This window comes from Haliotis rufescens, unplaced genomic scaffold, assembly GCF_023055435.1.
Source record: "Haliotis rufescens isolate VD_foot unplaced genomic scaffold, xgHalRufe1.0.p SCAF_8, whole genome shotgun sequence".
NCBI lineage: Eukaryota > Metazoa > Mollusca > Gastropoda > Lepetellida > Haliotidae > Haliotis > Haliotis rufescens.
In genome coordinates, this window is record NW_025964372.1 from 47,560,491 (window position 1) to 47,585,118 (window position 24,628).

At 41.0% G+C, this 24,628-nt stretch overlaps 3 protein-coding genes across 5 annotated transcripts in view; all 3 read left to right on the forward strand.

The window, feature by feature from the left end:
• The window catches only part of LOC124152768 (BTB/POZ domain-containing protein 6-like), a 76,700-nt gene extending 63,637 nt beyond the window's left edge, over positions 1–13,063 (forward strand). For 2 of the 3 annotated variants that reach the window (XM_048389072.1, XM_048389077.1), the window contains exon 3: positions 11,315–13,061. In XM_048389072.1, the coding sequence (XP_048245029.1) occupies positions 11,315–12,374 (1,060 nt within the window). In that variant the 3' untranslated portion in view covers positions 12,375–13,061. Of the gene's footprint in view, positions 1–10,317; positions 10,677–11,314 lie in introns of those variants that run through there. The other variant, XM_048389075.1, reaches the window with a different exon arrangement.
• Positions 1–24,628, forward strand: part of LOC125376847 (BTB/POZ domain-containing protein 6-like) — an 89,357-nt gene that overhangs the window by 46,684 nt on the left and 18,045 nt on the right. The gene's annotated exons all lie outside the window — the stretch shown is intronic.
• On the forward strand, positions 15,736–22,063 carry LOC124152772 (BTB/POZ domain-containing protein 6-like). Its single transcript, XM_048389080.1, has 3 exons — positions 15,736–15,824; positions 19,333–19,608; positions 20,243–22,063. The coding sequence occupies exons 2-3, from the start codon at positions 19,340–19,342 to the stop codon at positions 21,321–21,323; spliced, it is 1,350 nt and encodes a 449-aa protein (XP_048245037.1). The 5' UTR covers positions 15,736–15,824; positions 19,333–19,339; the 3' UTR covers positions 21,324–22,063.

Genomic DNA, 24,628 nt, shown 5'->3' on the forward strand with positions numbered 1-24,628 from the left:
CCTATTAGCAAGTGGTATGTGCTTCAGAGAGGGGGTTTGTGACGTCATTTCAGCCATTTTGACAAATAAAATATCTAGAGAAGTATCAATGATACATCAATATGCAGGTCCCTATTTCTTGACGACTCAGCATGTGACATGTTCCACCAGTGGGGCAGGATACGCTCTATTTCACTAACACCTGGTATCAGCACTATTTAATTTTCTCACACGATCAGCGGATCCTGATTCTACAAATATCAATGACATAATGACCTACAACTGATACGCAACTGCTCTGACGTGTGTGCGTAGCTCCTCACATGTCATCTGATAGATAACACAGTTTTCGACTCCCACGACGTTGTTGTGACTTTTGTGGTTTAGTGGGTACTGATAGCCAACAAATCCAAAACAGAGAAGCTATTGTGTGGTTGGCCACTAATACAAAGCCGGACAGTCACGACTGGCCACCCTACACCATCGGCAGTTTATTGGTTATGAATAACGAAGATTTCAGGCTGAGCTTTGACACACTGATGAAAGTGAGAGCACAACATTGGGATTCAAACCTTCTGAAATCGTCTAAAACTTTTCTGTGAAATTCTCACTCTTCAAGAAACAAGGCCCTGGATATTGCAGACTGTATCACTCATAATGCTCTCGATATTTTGTTCATGAAAGATGAAAGCCTAAATAACAGCACATAAAGTTAAACTCCCTGAAGCACATACCACGGACTTATGGAAATGGTGGTGGCATAACAATGACTTACAGGATCTAATCTCTGTAACACAAGAGTTTTGTTAAATGATGAATTTAATCATATCTGTCTCAAACTTGTCCTTAAGGTCTGTACAGACGTCTGGCATCGAAAAGGAAGACTTTTTTACCCAGTTTTACAATGAACTAACGGTTCTCCCCGACAAACTCCCCCAGGGGAAAAATACAACCGTTGGTGATTTCAATGAACATTATGATACGATTGGAAAGAGGTGAAGAAATTGATAAAATTCATTGACCCAGAGGGGTTAATCCAACACGTGAATGAATCCACACAAAAGTCTGGACATTTTTAAATGTGCATTGACGAGAGACAGTAATGTTGTAGAAGACAATGATCACCATATCTTGAAAATGGCATTCTCGATCTCAAAACAAACAAATCATTTATGCCAAGACATCAAAAACATTGATACTGTGTAATTCACCAAGAAATGTGGATGCTCTATGTCGTTGTATGAAAATACCTTGATACAACTCTTGGATAAACATGCGCCGACTGTAACAAAACAAGCCTTAGAGGCCAAATGTTCTCCAATAATAAACCGTTACACGGAATCATAAGTCGTATGCTCGTGTGTGCATGGGGCCAAGTGTGAAAGGTATATTTAGGTTTGAACGCGAGAATAAAAGGTGAGAGCAAGCGGATACATTGTACACTGTCTAAGCCTGTGTTGTGCGATTGTGAGGCAGAAAGTCCTTGTCAATGCAAGGGTATATAAAGAGTACCCCCCTCAAATCAATATGGGTCGTGCACTCGAGGGTGAGAACGCCGGACCACCATTACACGTTGGGCCAAGATCGGGCGTAAGTAGTTCATAGTTAATCATATTCATGTATAATAAAATTGTTTAGTTTATTAATATGTTCCATGGATAGTAAATTATTAAACTTTGTTTTTTAGTATAGTGCATATTGTAAATGTAAATATAGAGTAAAATGGTAACAAAGAGTTGTTGTATTTTTGTGGTAGTAATGGAGTATATATACCCACATATATATATACCGAATATTTAGACATGTTCTGAATATTGTGAGTAGTATTGTTGGACATGACACCCAGCGACTTGGGTACCGTCCTTTCAGTGTAAATGTCATGCAGGCGTGACCTTTAGTCCTACCCTGGGAACAAGATGATACACACCAAGACATGTTGCGGGAGACCGTCTGATGGAAGACAGACATGAGCTACCAAGACGTTAATGCGTCCAGTATAGACGTGACTCCTAGGTGTTGTATCAGAGTGCAGTGAGTTAATGCAGTATTCACTGATGCTGTATCTCCACATCGTTTAATATGAACTATTGTCATCAGAGACAATACATTGACTAAGGTCACTCTAACGTGCTCATTGTTTGTCGTGGAAGACAATTTACAAATGACTATCTCTTGTCATCAACATTCATACTGTGTCATGAAAGGCCAGAATTATATTTTGTCGTTGGACAATTCCCTTATACATGTCTGTGTAGACATTTGTTTTGCTTTTGATGATGATATTTTAATGTGACATGTGATATCTTTTATACCTGAACCTTTTTGATTGTATTGCGTGTGTATATATATCAGGTTAATATTAGTGTTAGCCAGTATTAGTATTAGTTTAGTATTATGGTATTAGTATTAGTAGTAATATTGTCAGATAATTGGTAAGAAGTTCGTAGGAATTATGTAAATAGTTTTTGTTTTCTCTTATATAATAATAAATAATATAATTTTTTTTGCTTTGAGGGTTCTGTTCTTCTAGAGCATATTCTGTGACAAACATATTTAACAGTGGAACACGCTGTGCGACACACATATGAAGCTCCACATTGTGTTGTAAGCATAATCAAATAACTGAGTGTAAGTGATGTTTCATGCGACCTTGTCCTATAAATAAAAACGGCATTTTGATTGTCTGTAAGCCATTTCACCCGTTGGTGATCCTGGGTTGCAGCAAGAAAATGTAGTACCATATCACAATTATTCTGATCTATTCATCGGCTAAGATAATCTGCTACCTGATTCTAATATCGAGAAATCCACTGGAAATGAAGCTCCACATTGCGTTGTAAGCTAAATCAAATAACTGATTGTAAGTGATGTTTCATGCGACCTTGTCCCATAAATAACACGGCATATTGATTGTCTGTAAGCCATTTCACCCGTTGGTGATCCTGGGTTGCAGCAAGACAATGTAGTACCATATGTACCACATTCAGCTCTCTCCGAGTCGAACTCGAGCTATCTACTACTTTATTACTGTCAATGAGAAGCGACACAGTCAACGTCTACACAATAACCTGCATAGCCACTGTCACTGGCATTGGAATTAACTACTTTCTTGGTACATGCTGTCTGAACAAATGATCTATAAGTATACTGCTTTGCATTGTCTGACCAGAACTCATATCTGACAACAGGACCTCCCTGTACCATGTTACTGACATACTAATGTCCATACTTAAGGATCTTATAATTAGTAGAGTGGACACGGGTGGCCCAGTCGTCTGAGACGCCGCGATTCGCTGTGCAGAGTTGCGTCCCTTGGGCACGCCAGAAACCTATGATTGTGGGTTCGAATCCCGGTTCGCCCTGATTATGTTTCTAGGTTTGTCAGCACCATACCCGTGCTCGTGGGTTTCACCAAAGTGGTAAACGTCTGAGACCTGCATCACTTTGGGCTTTCCTCCCACATTAAGCTGACACGCCGTGATATAACTGCAATACTGTTAAAAAGCAGTGTTAAACCCAACTCACTCACTCTTATTATTTGTTGTATTTTAGACCCCAGCACTAATTTCATGGAAATTTACTGACCAACAACAGAAACCACATACTTAGTAACTTACAGGTATGTGCCTACATTTTGAATCAAAACAGTTCATGGGTGGCTTCTTCAACCTTATCCACCTTTCTTGTAGGTACAGTAACTGTCATGGGGGTTGTGTCCACTAGCCACTTCAATAGCTGTGACGAAGTCAATAGTGACTTTTCTTCCATTGGAACAAAACCAGAAAATAACATAACCTGGTGAACATGTCTCATCTTTTGAAGCTCCAGCCAAAATACGGTCTTCCAAGAAAGTAACTATCCCAAGTTTGGCTAAACAATAGTCCATATTGGATGAGTAGATATGTATGTAATGCTATTCAAGATGAATATCAAAATTTTCAACCAATCACCATGATTGCTACAACACAACGCTGTTTTCACACTGCTTTTGTAAACATATTTGTTTGATCTAGAATGACTAAGACATTTTCCAGCCATTAGCTATCAAATCCAACACGCTGTTTGAAGTCAGGTGCACCTATCTGCAGCCTAAATTGTAAGTAACTTTTGAGACGGCTTTTTACAATTATTTCCAATCTACATTGCTGGTACTCATAGTAGTCATCAGTAAGCATAGTGACATTGATTGTACCATCAATAGCGTTACTATACTCAACTGACAGATCTTGAGATCGACTATTGGCCGGCTTGACTTGAGGCCCCAATTCTACTCACTGAGATTCTCTGAGGGGCTGTGTAGTTGACACATGGACATGTCCATCTAAAATGTGAGAATTTGCCAAACGCAAAACATGTTCCTGACCTTTGCCATTTTCCACGAAAACCCTGACCTGTGATAACATGTATGCTGCACAGGAGCAGGGTTAAAACAGCAAACTGCACGGATCTCGTAACCGTCGCTGATCCGCAAGATGACCTACTAGTCGTGTAGAGGGCATGATGAGTACACTTCTGGTGCAGCTTGCACTGGCAATACGTTATCATCCTCTGAAGCATCAGCTAAATTGTTAGAAACGTAATTTTGTACTGTTTCCCAGATGCCTTCAGATTAACTTGTTTCGTAAAAATCCAATTTTGACGTCACCAAACTTCCAATTGATCGCTCTGTTCCAGGACTCAACCATCAATCATCTCTTCATGGAAATGAAATGGAATTGTGTTCCCCTCGCGGAAACAAACATAGCCCTTATCAGGTTTTAATTTCTTAATATCCAAAGAAGTTTGAATGAACTCTTTTCTCGAAGCACCAATTTCAGAATTGTGTGACGATTCAAATTGCTCTTTATGTCAATCGAGCTTATTCAAAATGACGTCGATTGTAGCATCTGTATCCATTGCAACACCAACTTGCCGTGCTTACTCATAAAGCGAGAGAGAAGAATTCAAATTCACCTTCCTTTTATATGCCCTCCACAACGCCACCTGATTGGGCACACAGTCCCTTGAATACAGTTGCACACCTCTTGGAGAAAACAAGTTCCATTGTCATATTTCAAATGAAGGAAACAGGATTTCAGAGAAGGTGCAAAAGGCAAACACTGAATGGCTTACCACTGAAAGGCATTCGAAAATCTTAGCTGGAAGTGCATAGACAGATTTGTAACCATTCCAGAAATGCAAAAGCACAAGAAATTGGAAACTCAAAGAATAAGTTGGGTTGCTCAAAGATCAAGCAGCGTTATGGAAAACTAGATGCTCCCTATATTCTTGTACTCTCTGATTGGTAAGAAGAAAACCCAAGTCGGGCAATGTCAACAAGATCTTGATGAAGTGTCAATATGGCAACCCATAAGCCGGTGTTACCCGATACATCTCACTCCATTTCAAGCTCCTTGAGTGATTTTCAATTCAAAAGAAATTCGTCAAGTGGTTTTGGACTCAATTTTTTTATTGTGACGGGTTCTGATCCATACAGAGTTCACTTTTGATAATTTAGACCTTTTGGTCCCAGCGATTGCCAATGTCATCAGAGCCAAAGCCTGTCAACTGGTACTGTTCCTACATGCTTCAAGACAGTTGTTCTAAAACCTCTCATTGAGAAGGCAGGTGAGAGCAGCAGTGAGTAAGCTGACTGTCGCTCTATTTCGAATCTACCCTTCCTCTTCAATTATTCTTGACAAATGTGTTAAACTCATGATTACACAACATTTCACCACGGAACTGGACAAAGTGCTTCTCGGCAATTTCAATGACTTACTGACAAAGATCATATAAAATATATTTCATGGCGTTACATTCCGCCTTATTTATAATAAAATATATAGATTAAGCTCAGTCGTTATGTACACTACGTTACAAGTGCAGGGAGTAATTCAAGTAAACCAATTGACATTTCTCTTACATCATTGTTTGTACAACCTGAAGCACATGTGGTAACTTTCATCATTCCAATAATCCATGTTGGTCAAGAAGAAAGACCAGAACATGAAGTATATCGATACTTCTGTTGCAGAGTAAAGGGAGTGAGTGAGTCAGTATGGTTTCACGTCGCTATTAGCAATATTCCAGCAATATCACGGAGGGGGTACACCATAAATGGGGTTCAAACATTGTTCCCATGTGGGGAATCGAACCCGGGCCTTCAGAGTTATGAGCCACTAGGCTACCCCACCGCCCCCCAAAGAATAGTGACCAGTTTAGGGGTTTCTACTTAAATACTGCACAGGGCAGATTCGTAGATATGCGTTTACGCATTGAAGGTATTCGCAGTAGACGACCAATTTGAGGTGTCATTTTGACGGACATGCACCGTCGGCTGCGATTGAGACAAGCTTGGTTTTGTGATGAGTCACATTTTATGTTACACCGCGCGAATGGTAGACATCGTGTTTACAAGCGTCGCGGGGAATGCTATGTACGAAACTGCATACAGGAAGTGGACAGATTTGGTGGTAATAGTGCACTGGGCATCATTTTTGTAACTCAAGTCATTTTGACGGACATGTACCGTCGGCTGCGATTGAGACAAGCTTGGTTTTGTGATGAGTCACATTTTATGTTACACCGCGCGGATGGTAGACATCGTGTTTACAAGCGTCCTGGGGAACGCTATGTACGAAACTGCATAAAGGAAGTGGACAGATTTGGTGGTAATAGTGCACTGGGCATCATTTTTGTAACTCAAGTTTGGAAATGTCCTGTACGTGTCTACAATAAAATGTTTTCAAGGCTTCACTGAGGCACTCTGAATCTTTATGCAAAGATCTAAATATAAAACAGATGTGGCGGTCTCACGGGTCTCGTTTGTTTCTAGTTCAGGTTGGTAAATCAGTGACAGGGAATTGGCTATTTGATGGTTATTGAAGGATATCAGATCATTGATATACTGAAGCTTAGGTTGAACTTCTTGTCCAAATTACCTTGTTTTGACATTAACAGTCCGAGCATGTTCCGATTCATATGCATAAGTTCATAAAGGTTTTTGCATGCAAGCTGGGGCGTGTGAAATTTGACCCAGAGCAATGTTTTACACGAAAAGTTGTTTTTGAAGTGTAAGACACATTCTACTTTTAATCCTCTCATTTCTGTTTGACAACAAAATTATATTTGTGTTTCTTTGGAGGTGAAATAGTGTATAACGACGTTCAAGATTAGTGCACTTATAAAGCAACGTGTGTGCGTGCGTGCGTGCGTGCGTGCGTGCTTGTATTAATCCGGACTAATGCTGTTTTTCTAGAGCCCTTGTTTTATCCTTTTAATGCCGAGCCCAAAATAAATAATGATATCTGGGTTTGCAGCTGAAGCTGAAAAGATGTCTATTCTCGAAGCAAAATCTCCAAAAATGTCTATTTCAAAGAAGGGGCGGTCGGGTAGCCTAGTGGTTACAGCGTTCGCTCGTCAACCCGAAGACTCGGGTTCGATTCCCGACATGGGTTCAAGGTGTGAAGCCCACTTCTTGTGTCCCCCGCCGTGATATTGCTGGAATATTGCTAAAAGCCGCATAAAACCATACTCACTCACTATTTCAAAGACGTTGATACCCTTTGCAACCTCTGTGATTTCCCCAGCTTCACATGGACTTCCAATATCTATTTTTTGTCCACCACTTCTAGACTAGCAGCCCATGGCTGGACTACCACACCTGGCTACACCATCTTTAAACAATAACAATCTCTCAATGTCCAGTAATTGTCTTGTTTCTATGTGAGGCGTGTACATGATTGACAGAGTTGTCTTTCGCATGATAGCAAGTGAAGCACTCATAAAATATATATACATATATGACATCCGGAAGTGTCAAAACGAAAGTAAAATTACAGATATCCAACAGGTGAAGAGGGTTCTCTCGCTCTCCGTGTTCAAACCATCTGTACCAGACCATTTAAGGGGTTTGTTTGTTTCTTGTTCAATGCCGCACTCAGCAATATTCCAGCTATATATCGGCGTTCTGTAACTAATCGAATCTGGACAAGACAATCCAGCTATTGACACAATGAATATCGATCCACGCAATTGGGATACAATAACATGCATCAACCAAGTCAGCGAGGTTGACCACCCGATCCCGTTAGTCGCCTGGTAAGGTGTACACTGTTTACACAGCTGCACTGAACGGTGACTTGTCTGGTGTACAGAGAGTGGTGCTATCGACCTGAGTGTATGTATCTGATATATCAAGGGGTTGACACTGTTATTCCTGTTATATTCTAGTATGGATATAACTATCGGTAGTGCAGGCTATCACATACATTGTAGCACATCTGTCGGCTGTCACGTCAATAATGAAGTCACTATTTGAGACTAAAATCATGTTGATAGCCGTAATTAACGATGTGTACAAACTCCTCGGCGATAACATCGGTCTGTATTAGTCTTTACAGAGTTGTGTCCCTTTGATTATCTTGGTCAACTTTTGCAGCTGCCTTCCTTCAGTGTTATTGATAGAAACTCCGATATAACATTGATGTTATTGAGTCAAGCTCTCGGACTCAGATGTGTCAAATCCAGGGTGGAGTCGAACATACAGTCCGGTCGTGGCAAATTCGGCCGGACTTACCTCCATTTTCATCTGGATATGTCGTATAGTTGTGTTGTCTCAAAATAATTTGTGGGCCGAAGAGTTAAAAATAAGTTCAACTGTGATAAGTCGAACTGACAAATGTTTAAAAGTGCAACCTAAGTCGAGGTTGATTTTCATGTATATGCATAAATGTGGATGTGAAAAACGATTATGTGTATGTTCCTCACTACAGACTTGATATGTACCTTCATGTAACATGCACGGTATGGTACGTGTCTGCTTTAGGTTGTGTGGCCCAGTCGGATGTGTCGAATCCCGGATAATACAAACTATTTATCTGGTCCCCGGATAAGGACACAACAGGTTTGACTGTAGTTACAGGTTGGTAGATCATTCAAACTGCCACAACCGCCAGTCACAAAAAAAATATGCAAACAAACTAGGGTTGTCTGTTTGCTTCTTGTTTAAGGCCGCACTCAACAATATTCCAGCTATGTTAAGACGGTCTGTAAATGATCGAGTCTTGACCAGACAATCCAGTGATTAATATCATGAGCATCAATTTACACAATTGGGATACGATGACATGCAGCAACCAAGTCAGCGAATCTGACCACCCGATCCCATTAGTCGCCTATTACGACATTATTTGTATGGACCTTTGTCGATGGTAATAAAAACAGGACATTGGGCCTGAAAAGTTCAATTTGCCTTTCTACCGAGTTCATGAAGTTGTGGGTGATAGATATGCATTTGGAAATACAGTTTAAATATATTTTTGTTTTGTTTTTGTTTGATTACTCGGCTATATTGCAGCTATAGTTAGTTGCCTCTCACGACGAGCTGATGGCAATCTATGTTCTTACCCGGAATCCCCACTTGTCTAACAGTAAAGTTGTATCTTTAGTCTTTGGAGACAGGGTTGAGTTATATGGGTTTTTAACCATTTATTGAAAGCTGGGCATGTGGATTTTAGAGATTTGATAAACATGTTATCTGGGCTGTACAATTCCTATATATGCCCCTTCCGATAGTGCCATCTACTTTGAATAACATCCTTTTATATCTGGCTTCAAGAGAAATTAATTTCATACTGTTCAACCGAATGACATTTCATTGTGAGATACCTATTACAAGTCATTCCTCAATATGTGTAAACAGACATCTCTCTCAGGCTAATGCTACGAAAACAATGTGAGCTGTTTGTAAACAACAATTTTGGCCCAGAAATGTCCCTATGTTATTTGGGGCGGTGGTGTAGCCTAGTGGTTAAAGCGTTCGTTAGTCACGCCGAAGATCAGGTTCGATTACTCAGATGGGTACAATGTGTGAAGCTTATTTCTGGTGTCCCCTGATGTGATATTGCTGAAATAATGTTAAAAGCAGCGGAACACCATACTCACTCATTCAAACGTTATTGAAAACAATGTATTGTTAAGTGAATTTCAATACTCATTAATAGAACCTTTACACTGATTTAATGAGGGCTACTATCTATTTATTCTATATCATCTATATATTCTATAATATGTATGTATTTATGTCTTGTCTGTTCAAAGTTACAAGATCCCCGACCGCGTCATACCAAAAGACGTTAAAAGATGGTACTTGTTGTTACCCTGTCTGGCGCTCTGCATTAAGGGGCTCAAACAAGGACTGGTCGGCTCAGAGTCAGTATACTGTGTCTGAGTGGGGTATTATTGTTAAACTGCGGCATGGTATCTCTGTGAGCTAGCACTATAAATCGGCATCAGTCCGGACTAGTACAAGCAGCCACACAAACACACACACGTACATGCACGTCGCTATATAAGTGCAATACTCTTGGACGCGACGTTAAACCCAATTTCACCTCACCTCACCTATAATATGTATGTATTTATGTCTTGTCTGTTCAAAGCTACAAGATGTCAGGTGAGAGCCCCAAATCTGGATTAGTCGACAACTGGCAGGCTGGGAAAACTGTCACAGAGTGTAATCTCCACATGCTCAACACGGAAGACTTAAGTGACGTCACCTTCCGTGTTGGGTCAGAGAAACAGGTGTTCCGAGCTCACCGCTACGTTCTTGTGAGTTGCAGCTGTGTCTTCCATGCCATGTTCTGTGGCCCCCTGGCGGAGACAGGGGAGGTAACCATCACCGACATTGAGGCAGACATCTTCAAAGAGTTCTTGAGGTTAGATTAATCTAGCGGTTTTTCAAATCATCCATTACCAAGAGAAAATTGCACCTTCCGTAATCAATGCTGATTTTATACCTTCTTCTAAATAACTATTTACATGAGTAATTGCTCTTTTGATACCCGAGCCACATTAAATATGTTGCTATTTTCCCTCAAGTGTTTCTATTTTTGGTCCTTTTTTACAATACTTGTATGTAGTTAACAAACTTAAATAGTAATAAATACCACAAAGTAAGTTTAATTAGACCATTAGGTTAATGTTTGCCAAGGAGTCAGCTTAAGCAATTTTTTATAGTGATGGTAAATCATGTCATTTGAGGCCTACCCCACTATACGTGGGTGCCACCTACAATAAAATATAGCATGGAAAGGTATTACATTTTTTTACTCGGTACAAGTACACTATACACTCTCTCCATGTTACATCTCACAGCGTTGTAGTGGGTTTCACTTATTGTGTCCAACGTCTTTCAGGGGAGATTAATCTGGCGGTAGATAAATTATTACACAAATTAAGATAACACCTTACGTATTCTTTATCTGCTTTAATATCATTGTTTCGAAAATGCTCAGAAGATCATAAACTCATTTTTTTTAATTTTTCCTGTCCTTTTTGTTACATGTTACTGTAGGTATGTGTACACAGACAAGGCCACTATCGACGCTGAAACAGTCACAGGACTAAAGTACACCTCCAGGAAATATTCTCTGGAAGCATTATATAAACTGTGTGAAACGTTCCTAGAAAAGTCCCTGTCAGAAGACAATGCCTGTCAGATCCTGGAGGAGTGTCATGGTTACGGGGAGCTGGACGTGGAACAGAAGGTCCTGAAGATCCTGACTCAAGGAGGGAAGGAAGTCATCCAATCTCCCGGCTTTGTGAAACTTTGCTCTGATTGTATGAATAAGTTTGTTAGGTCAGATGTTTTATATTTGAAAGAGGAGGACGTATTTGACGCAGTGCTGTCCTGGACAATGGAAAGATGCCGGAAGGAAGGTGTGAGTGACACGCCTGAGAACATACGGAGACTCCTGGGAGAGATGAGGTATGAGATCCGGTTTACCAGCATCCCCCTGGAGTATCTGGTGAAGGTTGTCGGCCGATCTGGTGTACTGACAAACAGTGAGAGAATGCGAATAACGGACAGAACCGTAGACACAACTGTTGACATATCTCCATTTAAACATTCACAGAGAAATACTATTGGTGGGAAACTGAAGGCATCCTGTAAACGAGTGGCTAGGTTTACGTCTCACAGTTATCGTTGTTTTGGTTTAAGAAGTAGGATAAGTGCTATCTCCTTCTCACCTAGTCGGAGAATTCTCCTACTGGGGTGTCAGCTGTATGGTGGACGACATGGAGATGAAGAGTATACACTGACAATAAGAGTTTACGACGCCAATAACGTAGCGATTGATGAACCTTTCGTGAACACCAGGATGACGCTTCAAGCCAGTAGACAGGAGAATGACGTCCTGTTTCCCAGATTTATTTCCCTCACAGCAGGTGCGACCTATTCTCTGTGGGTGGACATGAAGGGACCTAAGACCTGCTCAGGTGAGGGAGGAAAGGATACAGTAACAGTGGATGGAGTACAGTTCACATTTACAGACTCTCCAATGTCTACTACAAACACATCAACACGGAAAGGACAGATACCTGGTTTGTTGTACTGTCTCCCGCCGCCATAGGCAGTACTGGTGTGTCAGGTGTGTGTCGCTGACTGCTATGGTGATGATATATGAGAATTTGATATCAAGCAAACCAGATCATCTTCCATGTGATCATATTAACAGGTTTAATCCCATTAAATTCCATCTGACTGTCAGTGACATATGGCTTGAACTCACTGGTGATGTCGACTACATTATATCTGGGTAGTACAGGGAGTAAATCAACACTAAACCAATTCCCACCTATACAACATGGTTGTTTGCACCTTTCGGAATACATGTGAGGACAAGGATGTGATTGCTGATATTTGCTTCGAAATAAATGTTCTTAAGATTTGTAGATATAGCCCGTATGTCCCAAACTATTTGCCTTTGAGGCATCTTACATACTGATGTCAACAGCATAATGTATTGTGCGTGGTTGGATTGATGCCTGAAGCTGTAGTGCAAGTCTGTAATGACGTAATGAAGGGTGAAGGTCGTTTTGGTTTCTCACCGTTTGTAGGGCACGTGAAAACATAAATGCACGTGTGCTTTGTTGTGTGTGTTTTTAATCATACTTTCCCTTGATATTGATCAGGACATTGCTGCTGAACTATGCTGTATCTAAGATGTGGTTTTGTATTCAGTGGACCCGTGAAGATCCAGGGTAGAATAGGCCTTCAGCAACACATCCTTGTCGTAAGAGGCGACTAACGGTTTCGGAATGTCATGTCATTGTATCCCAATAACGGAATGATACTCATAATATCTATCACTGGATTGTCTGGTCCAGACCCGATTATTTACAGACAGCCATCATATAGCTGTAATACCGCTAAGTGCGGCGTTAAACAAAGAAAATGTGTTCAGTGATAGATTACTTCTATTCTCTTCGACAACAAACGTACGGACTGGTTCGTTGAAAGTCGTAGTGTTAAATCTATTGCAAATGCGCTCAGTTTAACAACTACAGTCAATCCGATAAGCCATGTATATATTCCTTACGTTAGACATGAGTTGCAAAAGAGTTATTTATACCCAATGATCAATCACCCTTTTAATCAGCCCTATGTTGCTATTCAAGACGAATGTGTACTTGTTTATTATAATCTGGTTAATGTTGCCTATACAGTAAACTACGGTTATAGCGAACTCAAAGGGACCACAAATTCTAGTTCGTTATAACCGTAATTCGTTATAAGCATATATACAGCAAATGGCAGGGACCTTAAACCTAGTTCGTTATATCCGCCAGTTCGTTGTAAGCGTGTTCGTTATAACCGTAGTTTACTGTATATGCATGTATGTGCTCTCTGTATCATTACCATGTCACTTTCTTCATATCGGTGTCAAAGTCTCCTGCGATAAATTGCTACAATTGTAATACAGAAGTTGGTCATCACTTTTACAGAATTGATATGAGTTTGTTCTTATGTCTTTATTGTTTTGTTTCTCAGATATTAGCTCAGTTCAATAAAGCGCAGATTGCGACCAAAATATGTACATCTGATGCATGTATGTGTTGCCCAGCTGCACGATCTGATGCATCTGGTGCAAAGTCTGTCTATTATCAAGCCATCATTGCCTAGCTACGCGATCTGGTAACATATTTAAATATATTGATAGTAGAATTTGTTGCCTAGCTAGAAGATCTGGTACGTATAAAGGTACATGTAAAGTGCATGGATCATCTAGTCTGTGTTGCCTAGCTACACGATCTGGTTCATGTTACGAAAAGTGCATAAATCATCTAGTCTGTGTTGCCTACCTACACGATGTGGTGCATGCTATGTAAAGTGCATTGATGATCTAGTCTGTATTGCCTAGCTACCCGATCCGGTGCATGTTATGTAAATTACATTGATCATCTAGTCTGTGTTGCCTAGCTACACGATCTGGTGCATGCTATGTAAAGTGCATTCATCATCTAGTCTGTTGTGCCTAACTACACCATCTGGGTCATGTTATGTAAAGTGCATTGATCATCAAGTCTGTGTTGCCTAGCTACACGATCTGGTTCATGTTATGTAAAGTACATTGATCATCTAGTCTGTTGTGCCTAGCTACACCATCTGGGCCATGTTATGTAAAGTGCATTGATCATCAAGTCTGTGTTGCCTAGCTACACGATCTGGTTCATGTTATGTAAAGTGCATGGATCATCTAGTCTGTGTTGCCTAGCTACACCATCTGGGCCATGTTATGTAAAGTGCAAGGATCATCTAGTCTGTGTTGCCTAGCTACACGATCCGGTGCATGTTATTTCAAATGCAAGGATCATCCAGTCTGTGATGCCTAGCTACACGATCCGGTGCATGTTCTGTAAAGTGCAAGGATGATCTAGTCTGTGATGCCTAGCTACACCATCTGGGCCATGTTATGTAAAGTGCAAGGATCATCTAGTCTGTGTTGCCTAGCTACACGATCCGGTGCATGTTATTTAAAGTGCAAGGATCATCTAGTCCTTGCTGCTTAGCTACACGATCTGGTGCAAGGTTTGTAATGTACATGATTCATCTAGCAGCTGTAGAATAGGGATTGAATGGTAACAGTGAATGTAATGTGTAAAAGGCGTCGACACTATAAGCCAACAGTGACCAGTGCTGTCACCAGGACAGACTCATTATTGATCGGGTGGTCATAATTGATGTTTAAATAGCGTCGACAGCATAATCTAACAGTGATCCATGCTTGTCACCAGGACAGACTCAATATGGATCGGGTCGCCACAATGGACGTTTACATGGTGTCGACAGTATGCTCCAACAGTGACCCATGCTTATCACCAGGACAGACTCAAGAGGGATTGCGTGGTCATTTTAACATCCATTATATTTAAATGGTGCTTGACTTTCTGGCCACTAGGAAGTGTCAGTAGTAACCTTGGTAACAGTGTGTGATTGCATCGGCGGTTGTAGCCTTATCTTGGCAATTAACTCATAAAGGGGCAATATTAATGTGAAGGACAGTGTGTTGCGTAGAGGAAGCATTAACATTAAGTGGGAGGATGAATTTTGAAAATTGACTTCTCCTGTCCCGTCATCCATCATCTTTGACTTCGAATTGGGTTTATAGTCTAAAACCGTTTAACAACCCGATAACTGTTTATAAAGATTACAATTGTATACCGCTGTTCGCATACACAGAGCACCATCCTCCATATTGCACCACTAAAGCCTAAACATAAAACAAAACAAACACAGAACAGAAAATATAATAAGCCGAGAGTACAAAGTGTACAAAGAAAGGATGTGACACATTGTACCCATGTGGGGAATCGAACCCAGAAATTTTGCAAGGACAACGAATACTGTAACTCATAGGCTTCGTGACGCTACAGCCGTATCGGGAGATAGAGTATGATATGAGTTGTCCCCTGTTATCATCACATGATACGCCCATATACAGATAGTGAATTACAGGTGACATTGATCACACACCTCTTTCGCGTTCACCGTTTTCCAAGGTGTTCCAAGGTGTTCCAAGGTAAGATATTAACTGTTCAAATGTAACTACGGTGTATTTTATGTGCAGTGGGTAACATAGACCTTGCCTCTCCATGTTGAACTCGAGCTATCTCCTCTTTTGACCACTGTCCATGAGAAGCGACACAGCCCACGTCTACACAATAACCTGCATAGCCACTGTCACTGGCATTGCAATAAACTACTTTCTTGGTGCATGCTGTCTGAACAAGTGATCTAGATGTTTTCTGCTTTACCTTGTCTGACCAGTACTGATTCATACTCATATCTGACAACACTATCTTGCTGATCCATGAACCTGACATACCAGTGTCCATACTAAAGGATCTTATCATTAGTTGTATTTTAGGCCCCGGAACTAATTTCATGGAAATTATTTGACCAACAACAGAAACCACATATCTAACATGTATGCGCCTAAATTTGGAATATAAGAGGTGAAATATGGCTTCTCCAACGTAATTAACTGTCTTGTAGGTACAATAACTGTCATGGAAGTTGTGTCCAGCCAAAAACCTAGCGACTCCACTGTGACGGAGTCTATGGTGACTTTTCTACCATTGGAACAAAACCCGGTAATAACAACCTGACGAACATATCTCATCTTTTGAAGCTCCAGCCAAAATATGGTCTTTCAAAAAAGTAACTATCCCAAGTGTGGCCAAACAAAAGTCCGTATGAGATAAGTAGATATGTGTATAATGATATGCAAGATGAATATAAAATTGTTTAGCCAATCACCATGATTGCTATAACACAAGGCTGTTTTCCAAAGTTTGTATTTCACACTGCTTTTGTAAACATATTTGTATAATCTGGAAAGATTAAGAAATTTTGCAGCCAATTGCTATCAAACCCAAAGCGATTTCGGGTGCATCTATCTGCTGGCCAAATTGTAAGTACCTTTTGAGACGACCTTGTACAATTGTTTCCGATCTACCTTGCTCGTACTCATATTAGTCATCAGTAAGCATAGTGACATTGATTGTACCATACTCAACTGACAGATCTTGACATGGCCTATTGGCCGGCTTGACTTGAGGCCCCAGTTCAACTCACTGAGATTCCCTAAGGGGCTGTGCAGTTGACACATGGACATGTCCATCTAAAATGTGTGAATCCGCCATATGCAAAATATGTTCCTGACCTTTGCCCTTTCCCACAAAAAACCTGACCTGTGGCTGGATGAATATGCTGCACAGGAGCAGTTAAATCAGCAAACTGCTTGGATCGCTGATCCGCGAGATGACCTACCAGTCGTGTAGAGGGCGTGTTGTGTACACTTCTGACGCAGCTTGCACTGGCAATGCGTTATCATACTCTGAAGCATCAGCTTTATTGTTAGATAACTATGTATCTGATATATCAAGGGGTTGACACTGTTATTCGTGTTATATACAAGTAGGATATAACTGTCGGTAGTGCAGGCTATCGCACACATTGTAGCACATCTGTCGGCTGTCACGTCAATAATGAAGTCACTATTTGAGACTAAAATCATGTTGATAGCCGTAATTAACGATGTGTACAAACTCCTCGGCGATAACATCGGTCTGTATTAGTCTTTACAGAGTTGTGTCCCTTTGATTATCTTGGTCAAGTTGTGCAGCTGCCTTCCGTTCACTGTTATTGATAGAAACTCCGATATAACATTGATTTTGTTGAGTCAAGCTCTCGAACTCCGATGTGTCGAATCCAGGGTGGTGTCGAATGTGCAGTCCGGTCGTGGCAAACTCAACCGGACTTATCTCCATTTTCATCTGGATATGTCGTATAGTTGTGTTGTCTCGAAATAATGTGTGGGCCCAAGAGTTAAACGTCAGTTCGACTTACCCTGATACTCTGACCAATGTTTACAAGCGCAACCTAAGTCTTGGTTGAATTTGCTTGTGAATACATAAATGTGGATGTGAAAAACGATTATGTTTGTGTTCCTCACTACAGACTTGATATGTACCTTCATGTAACATGCAAGGTATGGTACGTGTCTGCTTTAGGTTGTGTGGCCCGGTCGGATGTGTCGAATCCTGGATAATACAAACTATTTATCTCCTCCCCGGAATTGGACATAAGAGGTTTGACTGTAGTTACAGGTTGGTAAATCATTCAAAATGCCACAACACCGCCAGCCACAAAACATATGCAAACAAACTAGGGTTGTCTGTTTGCTTGTTGTTTAACGCCGCACTCAGCATTATTCCAAATATGTTAAGGCGGTCTGTAAATGATCGAGTCTGGACCTGACAATCCAGTGTTTAATATGATGAGCATCGATTCACGCAATTTGGATACGATGACATGCAGGAACAAAGTCAGCGAACCTGACCACCCGATCCCATTAGTCGCCTCTTATGACAAGCATGGGGTGCTGAAGACGTATTCTACCCCCGATCTTGACGGGTAAGGAATGGCTGTAAGGTTTGTTGTCATGTGGTTCTCCCCGATGTGATTGTGAAGCATGACTTTTATGGGCTACCGGATACTTGCAGATTTCGCTCAATATCAAGGGGTCCGTTCACCTAATTTCTAACATTGACCTTCGTATTTGTATGGACCTTTGTCGATGGTAATAAAAACTTGACATCTAACCTGAAAAGTTCAATTTGCCTTTCGACCGAGTTCATGAAGTTGTGAGTGATATATATGCATTTTGTTTTGTTTTTGTTTGATTACTCGGCTATATTGCAGCTATAGTTAGTTGCCTCTCACGACGAGCTGGTGGCAATCTTTATTTTTACCCGGAATCCCCATTGGTCTAACAGTAAAGTTGTATCTTTAATCTTTGGAGACATGGTTGAGTTATATGGGTTTTAACCATTTATTGAAAGCTGGGCATGTGGATTTTAGAGATTTGATAAACATGTTATCTTGGCTGTACAATTCCTATATATGCCCCTTCCGATGGTGCCATCAACTTTGAATAACATCCTTGTATATCTGGCTTTACCTTCAAGAGAGATTAATTTCATACTGTTCAACCGAATGACATTTCATTGTGAGATACCTATTACAGGTCATACCTCAATATGTGTAAACACATCTCTCTCAGGCTAATGCTACGAAAACAATGTGAGCTATTTGTAAAGAAACAACTTTTGCTCTTAAATGCCTATGTTATTTGGGGCGGTGGTGTAGCCTAGTGGCTAAAGCGTTCGTTGGTCACGCCGAAGATCAGGTTTTCGATTACTCAGATGGGTACAATGTGTGAAGCTTATTTCTGGTGTTACCCTGTCTGGCGCTCGGCATTAAGGGGCTAAAACAAGGACTGGTCGGCTCAGAGTCAATATACTGTGTCTGAGTGGGGTATTCATGTTAAACTGCGGCATGGTATCTCAGTGAGCTAGCACTATAAATCGGCATTAGTCCGGACTAGTACAAGCAGCCACACAAACACACACACGTACATAGACGTCGCTATATAAGTGCAATACTCTTGGACGCGACGTTAAACCAAACTTCACCTCACCTCACCTATCAAATGTATGTATTTATGTCTTGTCTGTTCAAAGCTACAAGATGTCCGGTGCGAGCCCCAAATCTGGATTAGTCGACAACTGGCAGGCTGGGAAGACTGTCACAGAGTGTAATCTGCGCATGCTCAACACGGAAGACTTAAGTGACGTCACCTTCCGTGTAGGATCAGAGAAACAGGTGGTCCGAGCTCACCGCTACGTTCTTGTCAGTCGCAGCTGTGTCTTCCATGCCATGTTCTGTGGCCCCCTGGCGGAGAAAGGGGAGGTAACCATCCCCGACATTGAGGCAGACATCTTCAAAGAGTTCTTAAGGTGAGATTAATCTAGCGGTTTTACAAATCATCCATTACCAAGAGAAAATTGCACCTTCCGTAATGTATGCTGATTTTATACCTTCTTCTAAATAACTATTTACATGAATAATTGCTCTTTTGATACCCGAGCCACATTAAATATTTTGCTATTCTCCCTCCTGTGTTTCTATTTTTGGTCCTTTTTTTTACAATACTTGTATGTAGTTAACAAACTTAAATAGTAATAAATACCACAAAGTAAGTTTAATTAGACTATTAGGTTAATGTTTTCCAAGGAGCCAGCTTAAGCAATTTTTTATAGTGATGATAAATCATGTCATTTGAGGTCTACCCCACTATACGTGGGTGCCACCTACAACACAATATAGCATGGAAAGGTATTGGTTTTTTATTCGGTACAAGTATATTGTACACTCTCTTCATGTTACATCTCACAGCGTTGTAGTGGGTTTCACTTATTGTGTCCAACGTCTTTTAAGGGGAGATTAATCTAGCGGTAGATAAATTAATACACAAATTAAGATAACACCTTACGTATTCTTTATCTGCTTTTATATCAATGTTTCGAAAATGCTCAGAACACAAACTCTTTTTTTAATTTTTCCTGTCCTTTTTCTTACATGTTACTGTAGGTATGTGTACACAGACAAGGCCACTATCGACGCTGAAACAGTCACAGGACTAAAGTACACCTCCAAGAAATATTCTCTGGATGCATTGTATAATCTGTGTGAAACGTTCCTAGAAAAGTCCCTGTCAGAAGACAATGTCTGTCACATCCTGGAGGAGTGTCATGGTTACGGGGAGCTGGACGTGGAACAGAAGGCCCTGGAGATTCTTACTAAAGGCGGGAAGGAAGTCATCCAATCTCCCGGCTTTGTGAAACTTTGCTCTGATTGTATGAATAAGTTTGTCAGGTCAGATGTTTTATATTTGAAAGAAGAAGACGTATTTGACGCAGTGCTGTCTTGGACAAAGGAAAGATGCCGTGAGGAAGGTGTGAGTGACACACCCGAGAACATACGGAGACTATTTGGAGTTATGAGATATGAGATCCGGTTTACCAGCATCCCCCTGGAGTATCTGGTGAAGGTTGTCGGCCGATCTGGGGTGGTGACAAAGGATGAGAGAAAGCGAATAATTGAGAGAACTGTTGACACAACTGTTGACATATCTCCATTTAAACATTCACAGAGAAATACTATTGGTTGGAAACACAAGGCATCCTGTAAAAAAGTGGCTACGCTTAACCCTTACCGTTATCGTAGTTTGAGAAGTGGGATACGTGCTATCTCCTTCTCACCTAGTCGGAGCATTCTCCTACTGGGGTGTCAGCTGTATGGTGGACAGAGGAGAGATGCAGAGTATACACTAACAATAAGAGTGTATGGCGCAAATAATGAGGTGATTGATGAACCGTTCGTGAACACAAAGATGACGCTTCAAGGCGGGGGCCATCTGAAGGTGCTTGAAGGCGGGGGACGGATGAATGAGGTCCTGTTTCCCAGGTTTATTTCCCTCACAGCAGGTGCGACCTACACTCTGTGTGTGGACATGGAGGGACCTGACACTGTCTGTGGAGAGAAAGGAAAGGATGCAGAAACAGTAGATGGAGTACATTTCACATTTACAGACTCTCCAATGTCTACTCCAGGCACAAAAACACGGAAAGGACAGATACCTGGTTTGTTGTACTGTCTCCCGCCGCCATAGGCAGTACTGGTGTGTCAGGTGTGTTTCGCCGACTGCTATGGTGATGATATATGAGAATTTGATATCAAGCAAACCAGATCATCTTCCATCTGACCATATTAACAGGTTGAATCCGATTAAATTCCATGTGACTATCAGTGACATATGGCTTGAACTCACTGGTGATGTAGACTACGTTATATCTGTGTAGTACAGGGAGTAAATCAACACTAAACCAATTCCCACCTATACAACATGGTTGTTTGCACCTTTCAGAATACATGTGAGGACAAGGGGGTGATTGCTGATATTTTCTTCGAAATAACTGTTCTTAAGATTTGTAGATATAACCCGTAGGTCTTATTGCCTTTGAGGCATCTTACGTATTGACGTCAACAGCATAATGTATTGTGCGTGGTTGGATGGATGCCTGAAGCTGTGGTGCAAGTCTGTAGTGACGTAATGAAGGGTGAAGGTCGTTTTGGTTACTCACCGTTTGTAAGGCACGTGAAAACATAAATACACGTGTGCTTTGTTGTGTGTGTTGTTAATCATACTTCCCCTTGATATTGATCACGACATTGCAGCTGAACTATGCTGTATCTAAGATGTGGTTTTGTATTCAGTGGACCCGTGAAGATCCAGGGTAGAATAGGCCTTCAGCAACACATCCTTGTCATAAGTGGCGAATAACGGTTTCGGAAGGTCATGTCATTGTATCCCAATTACGGAATGATGCTCATGATATCAATCACTGGATAATCTGGTCAAGACCCGATCATTTACAGACCGCCATCTTATAGCTGTAATACCGCTAAGTGCGACGTTAAACAAACAAAAATGTGTTCAGTTATAGATTACTTCTATTCTCTTTGACAACAAACACTTGGACTTGTTCGTTGAAAGTCGTAGTGTTAAATCTATTGCAAATGTGCTCAGTTTAACAACTACAATCGATTCGATAAGCATATATAATGTATATATTCCTTAAGTTAGACATGAGTTGCAAAATAGTTATTTATACCCAATGATCAATCACCCTTTTAATCAGCCCCCTGTTGCTACTCAAGACGAATGTGTACTTGTTTATTATAATCTCGTTAATGTTGCCTGTATGTGCATGTATGTTCTCTCTGTATCATTACCCTGTCATTTGCTTCATATCGGTGTCAAAGTCTACTGCGAGACATCGCTACAATTGTAATACAGAAGTTGGTCATCATTTTTACAGAATTTATATGAGTTTGTTCTTGTGTCTTTATTGTTTTGTTTCTCAGATATTAGCTCAGTTCAATAAAGCGCTGATTGCGACCAAAATATGTTTATCTGATGCTTTAATGTGTTGCCAAGCTACACGATCTGGTGCATCCTGTGCAAAGTCCGTCTATTATCTAGCCATCGTTGCCTAGCTACGCGATCTGGTAACATATTGAAAGTACATGGATAGTAGAATTTGTTGCCTAGCTAGGAGATCTGGTACGTATAAAGGTATGTTATGTAAAGTGCATAGATCATCTAGGCTGTGTTGCCGAGCTACACGATCTGGTTTTCATGTTATATAAAGTGCATGGGTCATCTAGTCTGTGTTGCCTAGCTACACGATCTAATGCATGTTATGTAAAGTGCATGGATCATCTAGTCTGTGTTGCCAAGCTACACAATCTGGTTCATGTTATGAAAAGTGCATAGATCATCTAGTCTGTGTTGCCTACCTACACGATCTAATGCATGTTATGTAAAGTGCATGGATCATCTAGTCTGTGTTGCCTAGTTACACGATCTGGTGCATGTTATGTAAAGTGCAAGGATCATCAAGTCTGTGTTGCCTACCTACACGATCTGGTCCATGTTATGTAAAGTGCAAGGATCATCTAGCCTGTTTTACCTAGCTACACGATCTGGTAACATATTTAAAGAACATGGATCGTAGGAGTTGCTGCCTAGCTAGAAGGTCTGGTACATATAACGGTAATTGTAAAGTGCATGGATCATCTAGTCTGTGGTGCCTAGTTACACGATCTGGTGCATGTTATGTAAAGTGCATGCATCATCTGGTCTGTGTTGCCTAGCTACACGATCTGGCCCATGTTATGTAAAGTGCAAGGATCATCTAGTCTGTTTTGCCTAGCTACGCGTTCTGGTCAATGTTATGTAAAGTGCAAAGATCATCTAGTCTGTTTCGCCTAGCTACCCCATCTGGTTCATGTTATGTAAAGTGCATTGATCATCTAATCTGTGTTGCCTAGCTACCCGATCTGGTGTATGTTATGTAAAGTGCATTGATCATCTAGTCTGTGTTGCCTAGCTACACGATCCGGTCAATGTTATATAAAGTGCATGGATCATCTAGTCTGTGTTGCCTAGCTACACGATCTGGTGCATTTTATATAAAGTGCAAGGATCATCTAGTCGGTGTTGCCAAGCTACACGATCTGGTGCATGTTATGTAAAGTGCATGGATCATCTAGTCTGTGTTGCCTAGCTACACGATCTGGTCCATGTTATATAAAGTGCATGGATCATTTAGTCTGTGTTGCCAAGCTACACGATCTGGTCCATGTTATGTAAAGTACATAGATCATCTAGTCTGTGTTGCCTAGCTACACGATCTGGTGCATGTTTTGTAAAGTGACTGGATCATCTAGTCTGTGTTACAATGAATGTTTTGTGTAAGTGGCCAAAACGGACGTTTAAATGGTATCGACAGCATACGCCACCAGTGATCCATGCTTGTCACCAGGACGGACTCAGTATGGATCGGCGGTCATTTTAACATCCATTATGTTTAAATGGTGCTTGACTTTCTGGCCACTGAGGAAGAGTCTGTGGTAACCTTGGCACATGAACAATGTGAAATACAGTGTCAAGGAAGAGTTGACATTCCATTATCTTTGACTTCGTATTCGGTTTATAGTCTAATACATTTTAACAACCTGATACCTGTTTAAAATATATTACAATTGTATACCGCTGTTCGCGTACACAAAGCTTCATCCTCCATATTGTACGTTGTGTCGACAATATACGCCCACAGCGACCCATGCTTGTCACCAGGACAGACTCAGTAGGGATCGGGTAGCCACAATGGACGTTTAAATGGTGTTGAGAGTATACGCCCACAGTGACACATGCTCGTCATCAGACTCAAATACCGATCACATTACCCATCATCTCTGACTTCATGTTAGGTTTGGACGTTGGGGTAACCCAGCGGTTAAAGCATTCGCTCGTCACGCCGAAAACCCGGGTTCGATTCCCCACATGGATACAATGTATCAACCCCATTTCTGGTGTCCCTATTGATGGAATATTGTAAAAAGCGGCGT

Excerpts from the sequence above, each read along its gene's own strand:
- LOC124152772 (XM_048389080.1), top strand. The coding sequence starts at position 19,340 with ATGTCCGGTGCGAGCCCCAAATCTGGATTAGTCGACAACTGGCAGGCT. Across the intron at positions 19,609-20,242 it reads ATCTTCAAAGAGTTCTTAAG|GTATGTGTACACAGACAAGG; the intron begins GTGAGATTAATC and ends ATGTTACTGTAG.